Below are 16,796 nucleotides of genomic sequence, written 5' to 3' on the forward strand. Positions count from 1 at the left end.
ACTTCTGAAACCTAATTCCATTCAAAATTGATTAGATAGTTACAGTAAATGGTAAACTGAACATTGCCATTGAGAAAGTTAAAACTAATCTAGGATTAGATTGAGTCAAGCACCAAAACATCAGATCAGTTTGTGTAGAAGGAATGCCTTTGTCTAAACAGTGCACAAGAATACAGCTAAGTTTTGCTTCCACCTATGTAAACAGAAGAGAACAGATCCACTCACAACCAGTCTGGATCCAACCTTTTGTCCATTCCTGCCAGGTTCACTTCCATTCCATTAATGACTCATTAAGGGTGCAGTCCTGTGTGACGTGCCCTGGGTAGTGGGCACTCGTAAGCCTCCAAGCTTGGAGGCTTATGATTATCCAATGCGCCTCCTGCTCTCCATTTTAGCTAGTCAGGCAATTCTGCCTGTCTAGTGGAGGGGGAGGGAAGGAAGCTGGGGTGGCTATAGGATTTCTCGTATGTCTGCCACCTCGGTCTCCTGCCCCCCAGACACCCCCTCTTTCCCATCTGTTTTCTGAGCACAGAGAGGTAGCCGGCGTGGTTCTCTGTATGTCTCCCACAAGGGGGCAGGGAGAGCAGTTTCCTGGTTCTGAACCCACAAACCAAAGTATCCTATGTCCCCCAGACACTGTATAGGGGACACAGGATTGCTCTCTAATGTGCTTTACCTTCTGTAATAGGTCTTTGCAAGATGGAGTAGGAATGTACTGTTTCCTATTAAGATACTGGCTGTTGACCTGCTTTCTCTTAATAGAACACAAATTTCATTGGATTTAATGGGATGCGCCTAGACAAAATGTACATGTGAAAAAAAGTACTGATTTGGGAGTACAAGAGCCTCTAAAAGTTATCTGCTAGACCCTGTTAGAAAAACTGCACAATTCTGGTTATTAAGCAAATACACTCCAGCACATAATAAATTAACCAGGGAAACATCTGAAGCTGCCATGTTGTGGCAGTTGGCACAGACTCCACTGATATACATGTGCCCACAGGGAACACAAAGGCCAGTAAATGGGGGAGCTATATTAAATCAAAGCCCACAGAACAACTGCTAACAGGCTATGCTGGGCGCTCTTCCTCTGCAGGCAATGCTAGAAGAGAGGTCACCCCTGAAATTAGAAGATGGCCTGCCTGCTTCTAAGTAGCAAATCCAGTGGTTATAATTATGGGAAAAACTCAACCATAGACACAATATTTTTCAATAATTGAACAGTCCTCTAATACAGAAAGTAGCATTAAAATGCTGCTTTTGGGGTGTTTGTGTCAAGACATGCTACATTTCACATATTGGATGATGGAATATTTAAAATTACAAGTCTGTCAAGTGTGTACAGATGGTTAACATTTTTGTTTGGATAACTGCAGGCCTATAACTTTGTGAATTTACACTTATGTGGACAATGATAACAACTCTACAAACATATAAAATGTTTATTAAATATCACTGATCTCTCTGTTATGTTAATTGTGAGGTTCACTGATCAACATAATATTTGTGAAAGGTTCTGTACATAGTAGTGGACAAGAAAATATTAATTTGTTTAATGAGTTAATATTAACTGCAAAGGAGCCTGCTCCTTGCCCAGCAAGTTTTCTACATCTCATGTTTCTTGGTTTTCCTACTTTTTCTGCTTTTCTCATGATGAATGGTTTCACATTCCAAGGCAGCCAGTTCACAAAGCCGCTGGACATACTGAGGTGGAGCTCCACTGACAGGATCTGTGAAACGGTAACCTAGGAGAAGAACAAAGGACTCCTCTTGATTGCACACTAATATTTATTTAATGTATAATGTGCTCTCTGATAGAGTACTTGAAGTGGCATTACATAAAATACATCAGGTAATCAATTATATCTGATACCTTCAAATATAAATAGATGTTTTGGAAACAAGACATAGTGATCTGTGGATGGCTCTAAGATGGGCAGGCAACCCAGTACCCCTAAAGTGCTTTGGACTACAACTCCCATAATGCCTGATCATTGGCCATGCTCGCTGTGGCTGATGGGAGTTGTACTTCAAAACATCTGGAAGGTACTAGATTGTCTATCCCTGTTTTAGGATATCTCTGTTAAGCAGATAGTGTGGAGAAGGGGCCACAATGCTGACAAGCCTGATCCATATATGGAATTCGGTTGATCATGGCAACTTGGAGAGCAGCCTTCAACATAAATGGCCAAGTCCCCAAAGAATTCTGAAAAGTGACAGCATGAATCTCCAGAGGCAGACCAACTCAGCTCGACCATTAGTGTCTACATGGCGCAACTAACCAAGCATTTATAAAATACAATATAAGGCCTGAAAACAACTGCTATGCCCCAGATCACCTGAAACATTACATCCAGCATGCGATCTACGTTAAAGCCTCTGGGCTTGTCACAACAGGCATGATACACAACAGCAATACTGAGCATGGTAATGGAAATCTCTGGGGGTCTACACACCAGGCCCAAGATAAATTCTGTAAGTCACTGAATCTGAGGCATCAAATTATACAACAGATTTCCCAGATCATTACAAAATATCTTTTCTATACTGCGATGTTGTAGAAAAAGTGTTATTCTGAAAGATGCAAAACAGCTGTGTTTAAAACCCAGGCTGCAATCCTAAATAAACGTCCTATGGGGTAAGCCTCATTGAACACAATGGAGCCTGAGTAAACCTGCATAGGATTGTGCTGTAAACTGTTTCCTATTTTACCTTATCATTTAGATGATCATCATCATAATCATTTGAATAAGGCATGCATTTAAAGTCACAAATTTTCATTTGTAGTGCAATCCTATGTATTTTTATTCAGAAGTCCCACTGAGTTCAGAGTGCTAACTTTCAAGTACATTCATTTAGCAGCCAAAATACACTGAAACATCCACCACCCAAAAGCAAATCGTATTTGTTTATATGAACACAATTATCTTGTAAGAGGAACAAATCCAGAATAATGATAAGTAGCTCCATAATTAATTTCCTTTTTATGTTAATTGTCTGAATTAAGCCTTTGAAATATGATTTACAGGCATACTGGAAATGTCTGTTCGGTACATACAACAGACTTCAAGAAGCACTTTTATAGGGGAAACAATATTGAAGAGAATGCAAAATGGGGAGAAGCTAGTTCACAGTAACTGAGTGAGAAAATGAGCTTTACTTAGAAATGGACAGTGAAGCAGTGAGAAAATTAATTTGGCTTGCAGATGCAGCCTGGTGATGACAGAGGGTAGGAAATGTAAGATATTTACCAGACTTGAATTTTGACCCTTCTGGAAATGAAATTAGGCTGGAACACCGGTTATATTTCTTCAACCTATGAACATTTGCACAAGAACACGTATTAAGAAATAAAATGTGTTACATTTATTCTATAGCAATTCATTGTAACTTTGCAAAGGAATCTTCCAAAGGTATGAGGATGAAAAACATCTTGATTTATTACTGACATGCCTACTCTGCAAGCATTCCTTTATCAAACTACTTATGTTTCTATAGCAGCCATCATCCAAATTCCTAGTATATTCTTTAACAAGCATCAAAATCTTTGTTCTGACAAGACTAGGAGGCAGTGGGCTGCCATCATTAGGTAAGATACAATACTGAAATACTATTTTCTGAGGTTCAGCAACGCTGGGCAATAGAACTGGGAAAGAAGCCAGTTCTGACAATTTTATTATGCTAGCCATAACATTCCCTTTAAATTTCCCCAATCTGCAAGATTTCACATACATACTCCTATGCAACCTGATCTATGATATTAAAGGAGCTAGCATTACAATCCCACAGATGTCTACTGAAGTCCCACTGAATTCAGTTACCTATCCCCAGGTAAGTGTAAAGACTTTTGGACTAACTATACTAAAATCTAGTTAATTTTGTCCTAATTTGGTTGTATACTGTGAGGGTACTGGCAAAAAATATTTCTTGCGAGTCTTCCTCAGACAATACAGTAGATTCCAGAAGTCTACCCAGGTGTAAGTTTTCAACAGGAGCTCTTAGCATTTTCTTTTCAAATCTCAAAACTTCTATTTAAAACATCTGCTTCATTTCTAAGAAATGAAAGTGAAATCAAACAGCTGAAGCCAAGCAGGTGAGGGGTCTAGTCATTGCCCAGATAGGAGACCTCCTGGGTGCATGCTCATGGAAGAAAGGTGGGATGTAAGTGAAATAAGGGCAACATCACATCAGAAGACCTCAATTTGCACAACTGGATGTCCTCCCCCTGCACTCATCCCCTTGCCTGAGGATCCCCCAACCCTCCAGGGCAGATCTGGGGGCACACGGGGAGGGGGGAAAGGGGAATCCATTCTGACAGTTGTGTCGGTTATGTTGGCAAATGAACACAATTAGATATACCCCGAAATACTCAATTTTCATGGACAAAGTCACTTCCCTGTTTAGTTTAATCTTATTTCAAGAACAAACATTTAGAGGACAGCCTAGTAAAAACCCTTACTTTTTTTTACTTCTGTAATTGCCAGCATTACTTTTCACAAAGGAAGTGGTTGTGTGTGTCCACTCAGATCCTTACCTCACAGCACCTAACTCTCCTGCTCCTCCATGCATCCCAGATGTCTTCAGAGAGCCTGGTTTCCAAGAATACATCCCTCTTTTACCTATATCCCCCAAAGCAATATCTCCTCTATAGGAAAAAAGAAGAAATATTTCGAACAGTGATGGGCTTTACAGCAATACAAACGAACATGGTATTACTTCTTATTCACACAGTGCTACTAGGAAAGTTCTTACAGCCTGATATACCCAAGAAGGTTCTATCAGCACTATGGTTCAACTAACTTCCTCAGTCTTAATGAAGCTTATGTCCATTTCCAGCTACGGTCTATTTACAGTGCAAGCTTATATCCTGTTGCTTCTGGTTTGTATTATCTTTATCTGGTCTTCAGTTGCTAGAATATTATGTGAATCCCATGTTTACACTGCTGTGTACAGGAAAAGTAGTCTGTAGGCTACTCTCATGGCACTAGCAAGAGTTTTGTCTGGCACCTTAGATGGATATTAAAGTAAAGCTATCTAAGAACTGTGCAGTTCCACAAAGACCAAAAACAAATAAAAAAATACATAATTAAAGAAACTGACAAAGAAGTAGGTGAAAAGTAGAGTTGTCTGGTACCTACCTGATCATCCTATGCTCCAACTTGGAAGGCAAAATTGAAGACAAGAATACACTGGCAGTAACGGTCAATTATAGTCCCAGTCTAGAGAAGCATGTAGTTGACTCCACAAGCCATTCAAATTAAAAATACCTTGTGCTATCACAGACAATGGAATTAACTCTTAAAATGCTGTAACTATAGAAAGCAAGTAGCACCTACACTAATTCTCAGTTTAGTTGTCACCAGTAAAACTGATTGCATGACACACTGACCTGGTCCAAGCACATATCTCAAAAACGTCAAGGAGAGAGGCTGTATCTCAGTGGTAGAGCACTTGCTTTGCACACAGGAGGTCTGAGGTTCAATTTCTGGTAACTCCTGGAAGGCCACTGCCAGTTAGTGTTGATGGTATCAGGCTAGATGGACCAATAGTCTGGCTCAGTATAAGGCAGCTTCTTACCTTCCTAAAAACTATGAAAACAGATGCTGCCTGCACTCTTCCCTAGGCCAAAAAGCCTGATCCTGGAACAGGAATTAACCGTGCACACAAAACCCCAGTTAGACATAAAAAATACCAGTCATTTGTCCATGAGGTGGTGGTGGGTGGCTAAATTGATGGTTAAATTTAATCCATAGATTCTCCTCCCCAGCCCCACCAGATAGGATTTGTGGTATCGAACACAATCCCAGCTCTGGACTAGGCTTTTAGGTCTGGGGAAACAAATGTACACTATTCATGTGGCACATGCATTACATCCTATTGGATCAGGGTGACTAAAGCCCCATCTTGACATGCCAACATTTAGTCTTCAGGAAGATAGCTTTGGACCACAAACTTTACGGGGTGAAATTACCACAGTACACTTACAATAGTAAGCTTAACTGGCTGACAATATAAAGGGAAGACTTACCTGTTTTTGTAGAAGTTTCCAATAAGATATTGTGACGAAGTAGATGGAAGCAAGTATAAAGGTGGCAAACTGGGGTCATCTTTACTGTAAGAGCTAAAATGACCAAAACAATAAAAAGTAAGTAAAACGCAGTAAGACCAGCACTAGCAGGTGGAACACCTGGGAGGCTGTGGAAGAAGAGCTGCCCTCATTGCCACTCCCCTGCCCATCCCTTTTGATGCTGCCAGCTGTGAGTCGTCTAGCCAGCTGAGAAATGTGTGTGTGTACACCCCTCCCCCCACACACATATATGTAGCCTCCCAACTCATTACCACATGTAGCCCTCAGGGCTGAAAAGGTTGCCCATTCCTGCCTTTATTCAAGGTGATCTGCAGGAGGAAGTACTTCTGTACATGGGTTCCCTTACTGATTGGCACTGATAGTTCTGATCACCTGTTTGGGTGGTCAGAGCCCAGCTCTTTCCTCTCTCCTCTGAACAGGTGATCAGTAATGTTACAGCTTATGGTCACAAACATCTGATTGGGTATGTCCTGCTCACCAGTGTATCTCTTTGTATCACAGCCAATCAGCCTTGAAACATATGTGGATTTGGAAATATCTGAATCTCTGCTTTAACTTCCTAAATATCCTGTGGAAGAGTACCTGTACCATTACTGGTGTTTTAGCAGTGTTACTGTTCAATCTGTTTTACTTTAGATGCAGAAATGTATGCTGTGTGTTTCATATCCCATTGTTACTTTAAAAATTAATTAGAACATGGCATCTTATGGGATGTGCGTATTAAAAATGCCACTGCTGGTCTTCTGAATTGTCTTGTGCAGTGCACTTTGAGAGTAAAAAAGCATAAACACTTCACACAAGAACACAAACTACAGTAGTATACCTGTTTGGAAATGGATCAGCAGCACCTTGTGGCTTCTTTGCAGCTGGAGAGGGGTTTGGTATTGCTGAGTACCTCTCAGATCCCTGAGTAAGACTTGGCACTACAGCATTTTCATCAGAGTCTCTCAAGCCATATGCAGACGTATATTCTACTTGAAGAAGTAGTTCAAAGTAGTTCAAAGTAGGATACATGGAACATCAGGCCAAAACTTCAAAAAGCATAGCTACAGTCTTAATTATACTTGCTTAGAAGTTAGCCCTACTGAAAGCAATGGGAGACAACATGTCCAGGAAGGGGCAGGTAGGTAACCTCGTCTGGTCCTTGTTCAGTTACCTGGTCAGAAGGAACAAGTTCACCTAATAAGGCTACTGTCCCAAGCATGTACAACAACATATTGTGAAGGGCTGAAGTACCCTTTTCTGAAATCATACTTGTGTGTACATGCTTTCACCAAAACAACTATACTAACCAAACAGAAACAAGCACCTGTCTTCACCATGTCAAACCCACAGCTGAAGTTTGTATCTAGAATGTCCTCATGTTTGACCCACTACCACTACCATTTATACTTTCCATCTACTTGGAGTATACCTGGTATTTCTCTCTGATGTACTAATGCTGCAATCCTATACACACCTACTCAGAAATAAACCCCACTGAGTTCAATGGGGCTTACTCCCAGGTAAGTTATAGGGGTGAACCCAAGTGAAAAAAGGAACAAGACGTGCCAATTCCAAACCCCTGGAATAGCAATGTCATAAAATATGGGGTTAAAGCCAAAATTACGCTAGCAGGAGTCTGCTAGTGCAATGGGACTTAATCTCTCTCTATCTCTGTAGCCTTCTATGCTACCCAAAAATCTGCTCTAGAGATTCCCAGCCCTCTGGGGCAGATTTTGAGGGTGTATACGAGGGCTACAGTTCCCCTTCCAGTTCCAATAATAGAATGGCTTCCCTCAGTGGAATGACACCATTGGATACAACCCAATGTTTCCAGTGGGAAGAATCCCACTGCAAAAATATAGTTACTGTTTTAAAACAGTGACAAAAATATCATAATGTTGATCTTTACATTTATTTTTATTTTATTTATGTAAGGTTTATATAATTGCCTTCAGCAATGCTTCCAGTGCAATTTACAAACACACATGATTAGGGATGTACAGATTTTGTACAATCCATTCTGTGTTTCACAGATTGTCAGATGCCTTTCACTTCATTGTTTGCTGATTGGTGGAATCGGATGTGTTCCAATTTCCTGAATTTGCGTAAATATGCACTTGCACAAATCCTCCCCAAAATGCACATTTTCATACTTTAGCCTATGGGGAAAATGCACATTTTTGGCTGGTGTTTTTTTATTTTACTTATTTTTCTACAACTACATTTGTGTCAAATTCCAGAAAGTTTAAAAAATGGCCTGCACGTCTCTGGAATCAGTGCCACTCAAGACAAGCTGGTCTGCTATGGAACCCATGGGTCGGAGTCATAGAAATCCAATCTCATTTGATTCCATTGCAGCTTTCTCCAACTTCCCTATACATGATACAGACATCAAATTTACATAAATTACAATACATTAAAAAGCCTGGGAAAGTAATAGCAAAAAAAGTACTTTGCCTGGTGCTGAAAAGATTGTAACACTGACACCAGCCAAGGTTCTCTTGGGGCACCACAACAGAGAAGGCCCTGTCTCTGGTTGCCACCAACCTTACTCCAGATAGAGGAGGCACCTGGAGGAAGCCTCTGAAAGCTCTCTGTTTACAAGCAGTTTGATAGGGAAGCAGGCTTTCCTTCAGGTCCCTGAATCCCAAGCAAAGTAGGGCTTGAAAACATTAAGAACCACACTTTGAATTGTGCTCAGTTGCGGTTAGTAACCTGGCAGCTGTATTCTGAACCAACTGCAGTTTCCCAACAGACTTCAAATGCCTCCCCATAGACAATTCAGTACAGTATTCAATTTTAGATGTTACCAGGCTATCTCTGTCCAGGAAAGGCCACAGCTGGCACACTAACCTAAACTGATGATAGGCATTCCTTGCCACAGAGGCTGTCTAGGTCTCCAGTGACAAAGTACCCCAAAATGCAAATGTGATCCTTTAGGGGGAGTGCCGACCCATCCAGAATCAATTGAACACCATCTCTATCAATAGATGAACCATCTGTTAACAGACTGTGTCTTGATGGGATTGAGTTTCAGTGTATTGGCCGTTGTCCAGTCCATTACTGATTCCAGGCACCAGTTCAGCATTTCTACTGCCTCACCCGAATGTGATGAAAGAGTAGAAGTGCTGTGTGTCATTAGCATACTGATGGCATGTCACGCTAGATAACTTCTACCAGAGGTTTCATGCAGATATTAAGATGTGTGGGGGACAAGAATCATCTGGAACCCCTTAGCATAAATGCCAAGGGTTCAAGCAGTAGTTCCCGCCTCCAACTTTCAACCCAGAGAGCCTATACAGAAGGTATTGAAAACCGCTTTGAGATCCAGGAATAACCTGGAACTACAGAATGTACAGTAAAGCAGTTGAAAGGATAATTCTGTTCCTTTTGTAGCCAATGGTTTAAATATCTGTTGATTATAAGGAGATGAAGATCAGACTCTCAAGAAAAAGAAAAAGTGCAAGGGAAAAAATTAAGATAAAAATTATGTTGAATCCCCATGGCAATTTCAACGACAAGGGACTATGGACAAACGTACAAACAAATTTGGTAGTTCCTTTTATAAAACAAGTCTACAGTAAGTAAGTCTATAAAATGGCAAATTAAACATTTTACCTTGTTTTATCCTTTGTGTCTTTATCACTGCATTCTTCCAACTGTTCTCAAAAAGGTGACTTCCAAATGATTTTCCTGAGATTTGTTTTTCTGGAAATCTGTGGTCAGACGTTAGGATTGGCAATTTGTGTTCTTTTGGTGGTTGAGAGGTGATACGCCTGCTGTTTCAGACATCAAAATGAAAGGCCACAGTGGATACATAAAAATAATAAAACTTGTCAGGCACAGACATTTCTCAGGTAATAATTGGGTCACCACAGGAACCTGGCCAGTATTGCTGTGTGTCAAAGGAACCCTACATGATCATTCCACAGCAGCCCTTCTTTCTCTGGCCAGCTTACTGGTTCTATACGTTGGGTGGATTCGCAAACAAGCCATGCAGTATGGGTTGTTCATGGAACCCACAATGCACCCAACAGATGATTGGGCTCACCGTGGGTTGTTTCCCCCCTCAGTCCTCCACCCAGTATCCCAGGGTTCTGCATAGGAGAACCCGTCTTGTTTGTCCATCCCTCCCTCTCCCTGCTCCAAGTGCAACCCCATTTGCATTCCCCAGCTTTCCAGGCCCGACACTTGCACAAATGGGGCCATAAATTATTACTCTGGCCCCATCAATTTGAGCAAATCTTCATTATTTTATTAATATTATCCTCCCTCTGTTTTTCACAGTTGTGAAAATGTGCACTGAAGGCTGTCGAACTATAGCCTTGCCCTGTCTACTGCCTTGTATGTTTCATCTGTCAAAGGGAAGGAAATGTACTAGGAAGCATACAAGATAATTAACAAGACCAGACTGCATATAGGCCAGTTTAACAGCCATTGACAGGTCGGGAGGGGGGAAAGAGGACTAGATCGCCCCCTTAGCAAGGTGTTCCTCAGGGTTTGAAATGTTGAACTGACCCTTGGGGGTCCCCCACTTCCATTTCACAGTTCCCCAAGTCTCCAGCAAGTCATTTTAAGACTGATCTAGGGTCCACCCCCTTTCTCAGCTCCACTGTTACTGAAAATGGGAGCCTATTACCAAAAACATCAGATCCAGCCTGGAAGCGAAAGGGGCAGATGACTTTAAAACCAATTTAAACTGGGAGAAGGGAGCAGCCCTACCTTCTTATAGAATGCCCTCCTTCCCAGAGACTTTCACCCCAAATCCAACCCAACTCTGTGCCAAGAAACTCAGGTTTACTGCTATGCCAAGTCCTGCCCAAATTCACATCCTGGACTCAGTTTATCTTGCTAGCACAAAAACACCAATTTGGGACTTGTGTTACTCAGAAACTGGCTCCTCCACTGAGGTTCCAGATTTTTTCTTGTTTGTCTATGAACTGATAGCTGCTGAAAGGGCAAATCCACCCCCTCCTCTCTTTGGTCTCAGAAAACTGCATTTCTAAAAGAATGGGGCTGAGCTGAAGCAAGCCCAGATAGCAGCTATGTAGTCCCCCACTTCCTTTTCTGTTTTGCCAAGGACCACCCCCATTTGCATTTTCACCGAACTGGTTTTGACAGAGTCGGTGGCTTTGAATCTCTGTCAGTGCTGAATCACCAGGACTTGGCTGCACCCCCTTGCCTTGAAGAAACAAACTTCCTGAGTAAATCTCTCTACAAGCTATTTGATTTGTAAACTGTGATCTGCTAGTCTGTTTGTTTTCTCTTTAAATATTACATAAACAGTGTCTTGCAAAGAAGAATGGCAACCATCACAATGTTTGTAAGGCAAACATTTGTCCTGCTGTTGCTACTGTCAAGACAACACCAGGCTAAGCCATGCTGTGGAGTCCCAGGTGGACTTCGTCCTTCCCCCCTGTAAGTTGCTTTGGTCAGTTAAGTAAATTTTAGTTAGCTAATCCTATGTTTCGTTTTATCTTAAACACTACTGTCTATTTCTGAATTTATCTCTGCTTGCTTCTTGAAGAAATATACTCAATTGGAAACTGGAGTTGATTTTTTTTTTTTTTTCCTAGCATGAAGTTGCTTTACCCAGCCTGCCTAGACCATTCTGTTGGTAAATTCTATTACAGTTCTGTGGAGTTTAAAGGAAGCTCTGGAGAAGGGGCCTCTCCTTCTCCAGAAATACAAGTTGTAGGTTTGGATTCTTACATGTGCAGGCTAAGAGGAGTTTTTAATTATGTGAATAGTGGCAGTCTATCTCCAGGAGATACAACAAAGGGTGTCTTGCAGCTTATCCTGTCTCAGAAGGTTGGAGGTGCAGACTCCCATTTGTCACAACTAGGAATAAAGAGGATGGATGAAAGAAGGGAAAAGGCTCGCTCTGAGTCTCCTCCCTGCAGGTCACCAGCAAAGAAGGAAGTTCCACAGGCAATGACTACATACAATAACAAGAGATTCCAGCCAGCACCTTTTAACTACTAGTATGTTGTCATTCAGGTGAGGACCAGTGTGGTGTAGTAGTGAGAGTGTTGGACTGGGAGCCGGGAAATCCGGGTTCTAGTCCCTACTCAGCCATGGAAGCTCACTGGGTAACTTTGGGCCAGTCACAGACTCTCAGCCTAACCTACCTCACAGGGTTGTTGTTGTGAGGATAAAAAGGAGAGGAAGTAGATAATGTAAGCAGCCTTAGGTTCCTTGCAAGAAGAAAAAAGGTGGGATTTAATGCAATAAATAAATAAAATAAAAAGGTAGTACAAGCAGTAAACAAAGGGCACAGTTCATACCACTTCCTCTCTATGCAGCCCCCTCAGCTGCAAAGAAGGCACAATCCCATGCAGAAAAAACTCCTCCAACTTTCAGTATTCATAGGATTGCACCATAAATTGCCCATCTCCATCATTGGGAGTGAGGAGTTATTGGAGGAATGCTAGGTTATGGTGGACTAGGACTAGTGTGGTTGAGCTATAAAGTAACAATCAACCTCTTTTGAAATCAAGTTGGCCCTGGCTTAATTAAAAAACAACACTTACTGTGTGAGTTTACAATAATAATTTCAGGCCGTAGTAAAATACTTACCATTCTGGAAGGCATGAGATCTCTGGGAGCTTACCATCATGTGCTTGCGAATCTGGAACAGAACAAAGTTAGAACTTTCTAGACAAAGTTAGAACTTTCCTGTGAAAATGTACATGTAAATATATTTGTATTTTAAAAAATGAAGTAACTATTTCACAGTAATAAAGCTTTTGTTTTAGTTGCACGTAAAAAAACAAACAAAGAGCCATGTTGGTCCATAAGAAAAACATAAACCAAAATCCACAGTTGGGGAATACCTTTGGCATGTGCACAAATTTATCAAAGCATGTATGCAATGATTAAGATTATTTCCTTTCCTCCCATTTAAAGAATAAATTGTTCAAATCAAGATCTGGCCAGGATAGGAGGTTAAATTGGGGCAGGGTGGGAGGGGGAGATTACTTGGATTGACAAAACATTTACTTGCTCTTGCAGATAGCACTGGCAAAACAAAATAAAACACTTACTTTAGTCCAAACACTTAACATTATTTAAGGCTGTGAATACTAGAGAAAGCAATTAAAAGTTTCTGTTGTTCACTTATAAGCTACCTTTCAAGGATCTCATAAAGGTTTACAAATCTAAACACAATGGATTGCATCCAGACTTAGTCATACCACTGAAGAGTCAGTGGAACAAATTTTTTATGACTAAGGGTGCAATCCTATGCAGGTTTAGACTGGATGGGGAATGCTGGGAGCTGTAGGACTTTTTTCTATCTAAGCATGCATAGCATTGGGCCCAAAATTAAAGTTAATGGACAGAAAAACAAGTAATGTTGGCAGTATCAGAAGCCAGCAGTCAAAATGAAACGATTTACGTAGGTGAGAGAGCAGACAAATAGTCTGTTAATAAATAGGCATTCAGTTGTATACATAGTGAAGAAAGCTTGCCTTCACAAAGTACTGACAGTTAGAGTTCAAATATTTATTTTGATCTAACTGTAGCATATGTTTGCTATTACTTTAATCTATTCTTGCTGGTTATATGCTTAACTCAGAATGGCTTTCATAAAACGGTCACTTCAATTTTGTATTATAACAATTTTTTCAGTTCAAATATATGAGTACTCTCTGCCTCTTTCTTATCTAAACACTATCCCCTGTCCAGCAACTAGTATTGCCATCACAGTAGAGGAAGGGAGACCAAGCTCTATTTTATCCCCCATGCTGTTCAACATCTACATGAAACCGCTGTGGGAGGTTATTTGGAGGTGTGGGCTGAGGTGCCATCAATATGCAGATGACACCCAGCAGTACCTCTCTTTCTCATTAGACCCAGGTGAGGCAGTGGCTGTTCTGAATCAGTGCCTGGACACAGTACTGGACTGGATGAAACTCAATTCAGACAAGACAGAGGTACTGTTAGTGGGTGGCTCTTCTGCCCAGCAGATATTCAACCTGTTCTGGAGGGGTTTGCACTCCCCCTAAAGGATCACGTTCATAGTTTGGGCGTGCCCCTGCACTCAGAACTGTCACTTGAGGCACAGGTGAACTCAGTGGCATGGAGCACTTTTTATCAGCTTAGTCTGGTATACCAACTACGCCCTTATCTGGACAGAGATAGCCTAGCTACAGTTATCCATGCTCTGATAACCTCTCATCTGGATTACTGCAATGCATTATACGTGGGGCTGCCTTTGAAAACAGTTCGGAAACTTCAGCTAGTCCAAAATAGGGCAGCAAGAGTGTTAACAGGGACTGGCCAACGAGATCACACTTTGCAAGTACTTTTCCAGCTGCACTGGCTGCGAGTCAATTTCTGGGCCAGATTGGTATTAACATTCAAAGCCCTTAACAGCTTGGGGCCAGGTTATCTGAAGGATCATATCCTACCATACGTGCCTGCCCGAACCCTAAGATCATCCTCAGTGGTCCTTCTCCGTGAGCCCCTGCCAAAGGAAATGAGGCGGGTGGCTACCAGGAAGAGGGCCTTTTCTGCTGCAGCACCCTGGCTGTGGAATGAGCTCCCTAGAGAGGTTTGCCTGGCACCTACGCTGTATTCCTTTCGGCGCAGGTGAAGACATTTTTATTCTCCCAGTATTTAGCATTTTAGCTTCCAAGTCTTTTAGCTTTGGTGTTTTAAATCTGTATTTTAAATCTCTGCATTGTTGCTAGGTTTTATTCTGGTTGCATTGTTATATTGTGGTTTTAATGTTTTTATATTTTATATTGTTTTATTTGGCACTTTTGGGTTTTAATTTTTGTGAACCACCCAGAGAGCTTCAGCTATTGGGTGGTATAGAAATGGAATGAATGAATGAAGGATTCCCCCTTACCAATCAGTTCACACACTCTCTGCAATGAGATCCACCACACAAAACTATATCCATGTTAATCTGGAATAATGACCATAACTCTTAGCTCCATAGAAACACTAAGTGCAGCCCAAGATCGTAAGGTGTGCCATCCCGAAAGTTCAAAACTGTACCCTTTTAGCAACTTTGAACATAACAGAAACATAATGATTAAAAGTGCATTATGGGTCAAATACTTGTTATCTTTTTACTTTTAAAGTGGAATCCTCAAGGCTTCATCTGTGTTAGGTTTTACTCTTGCAGCCAGTTGCAATAGAATATATTAGAATGGGGGACGGGGGGGAAACAGAGCTTCAAGTATGTGCAGTGCACCCTTTCTTCCAAGTAATCCCAATCAGCCCCAAAGTGCTGGGGAGGTATTTTAGGCAGGCTTGAGCTCCAACACCTCTTTAATACTTTGCATTTGCGCAGTGTATTTAGGCTGCTATTCTGCACTCTTATTACCTAATTCAATGGGCCTTATTTCTTCTGACTGAGTAGATATGTATACGGCATTAGCGTCCTAAGTGCTTCACATTCATTTTGCTGCACATCCTGGTATTAACATCCCCATAAACATCATCATGTGTGATGGGTAGTGTTGGACTGGGGCTCGGGAGATCCGGGTTCTAGTCCCCACTGGGCCATGAAGCTCACTAGGTGACTTTGCGCCAGTGACCGTCTTTCAGCCTATCCTACCTCGCAGGGATGTTGTGAGGAGGCTCATGTAAGCCGCCTTGGGTTCCTTGCAAGAGGGGGAAAAAAGCCGGGGCATAAATGCAGCAATAAATAAAACACTAAACAAATCAGCACCCCTATGCCGCAGAGAGGCCGAGGCGAGAGGGCGGCCTACGCCGCCCGCTTCTCCAGCGGCCCCGACGTTTGGGGAGAACGATGCGGCAGCTGAGCCGCGCGTGCCCCCGCCGCCCCCGCCGCCCCCGCCGCCGGGCGCACTCACGGACCCCGCTGCTCCAAGCGGGTGCGCGGCTGACCCCCGCTCATAGCGGCCCTTCCGCCGCGCTCGCTCGGGAGAAAGGCGGAGGCGGGTCAGTGGCGGCCACAGCGCCGGACCCCTCGCCTTGGGAGGACTGCCGGAGCTGGAGGGCCCTGGCGGCGCCCATGGCCCTCCGCGCCAGCCGGCGCCCAACAGCGCGGCGGCGGCGGCGGCATCTCGCCCCACCAGTCTTCGCTACTGCAGCGCCAGGCCGGGGCAAAGCCCGGGCTGACGGTTTCTAGGCAACTGAGGGAGCCGCAATAAAGAGGCGAGGCCCGGCCTGCAGCCAAAGCCGCCTTCGTAGGCGGGGCGGAGGCTGGAGGTCCGGGCAAGGCGGCTTTCTGGGCCTCGGAGCGACGGGGAAGGCGCCAGCAGCGCCAGAACGTGGCCCGTTAGATTCGCTCGCCGTTCTCCTCCTGGCACGATCCGAGAGATCCCTCGTCTTTTCATAACTTTATTCCTGCAAGGCAGGCATGTGCGAGGTAAACGCCCTCCGCATCTCTCTCTCTCTCTCGGGGTGTTTTAAAAGCAGAAGAGCTTAAAAATTAAAAGAAGGGGGAGCCTTGTGAGGAAAAAGGCAGCACCCCTATGACCAAGACTCAGAACGGTTGCTGTCTGTTACATCAAAAACAACACACCCGAAAGGCCTCCCACGGCATCCCGAAGGCGAACATATTTACTGCCGCACAAGCTTCTTGTTGGATGGATGAGGCGTGTGCTTGGGTGGCAGGTTAGTTATAGGGACGGGATGTAAGCAATAGAGCCCCAACGCCATGAAATGTATGGACATCTGTTAGCCTGTGGTCCTATGGCCACTCTAGAAAACAAACGCTTTCCCAGTAATTAAAGTCAGG

At 42.9% G+C, this 16,796-nt stretch overlaps 1 protein-coding gene across 4 annotated transcripts; it reads right to left on the bottom strand.

The window, feature by feature from the left end:
• Positions 1 to 389: 389 nt before the first annotated feature.
• On the bottom strand, positions 390 to 16,144 carry C4H8orf89 (chromosome 4 C8orf89 homolog). Of its 4 annotated transcripts, none has more exons than XM_084849316.1 (8): positions 15,911 to 16,144; positions 12,653 to 12,704; positions 9,692 to 9,852; positions 6,912 to 7,059; positions 6,029 to 6,121; positions 4,535 to 4,645; positions 3,252 to 3,316; positions 390 to 1,745 (listed from the first exon to the last, which is right to left on the bottom strand). In XM_084849316.1, the coding sequence occupies exons 1-8, from the start codon at positions 15,948 to 15,950 to the stop codon at positions 1,606 to 1,608; spliced, it is 810 nt and encodes a 269-aa protein (XP_084705442.1). In that variant the 5' UTR covers positions 15,951 to 16,144; the 3' UTR covers positions 390 to 1,605. The 4 variants fall into 4 exon arrangements, with proteins under 4 accessions (XP_084705442.1, XP_084705441.1, XP_084705440.1 ...); XM_084849315.1 differs by having other exon boundaries at positions 6,912 to 7,062; XM_084849314.1 differs by having other exon boundaries at positions 15,648 to 16,144.
• Positions 16,145 to 16,796: the final 652 nt, after the last annotated feature.

The sequence above is a fragment of the Heloderma suspectum genome, chromosome 4 (assembly GCF_057233095.1).
Source record: "Heloderma suspectum isolate Gila_16-S chromosome 4, 16-S_ref, whole genome shotgun sequence".
Classification (NCBI taxonomy): domain Eukaryota; kingdom Metazoa; phylum Chordata; class Lepidosauria; order Squamata; family Helodermatidae; genus Heloderma; species Heloderma suspectum.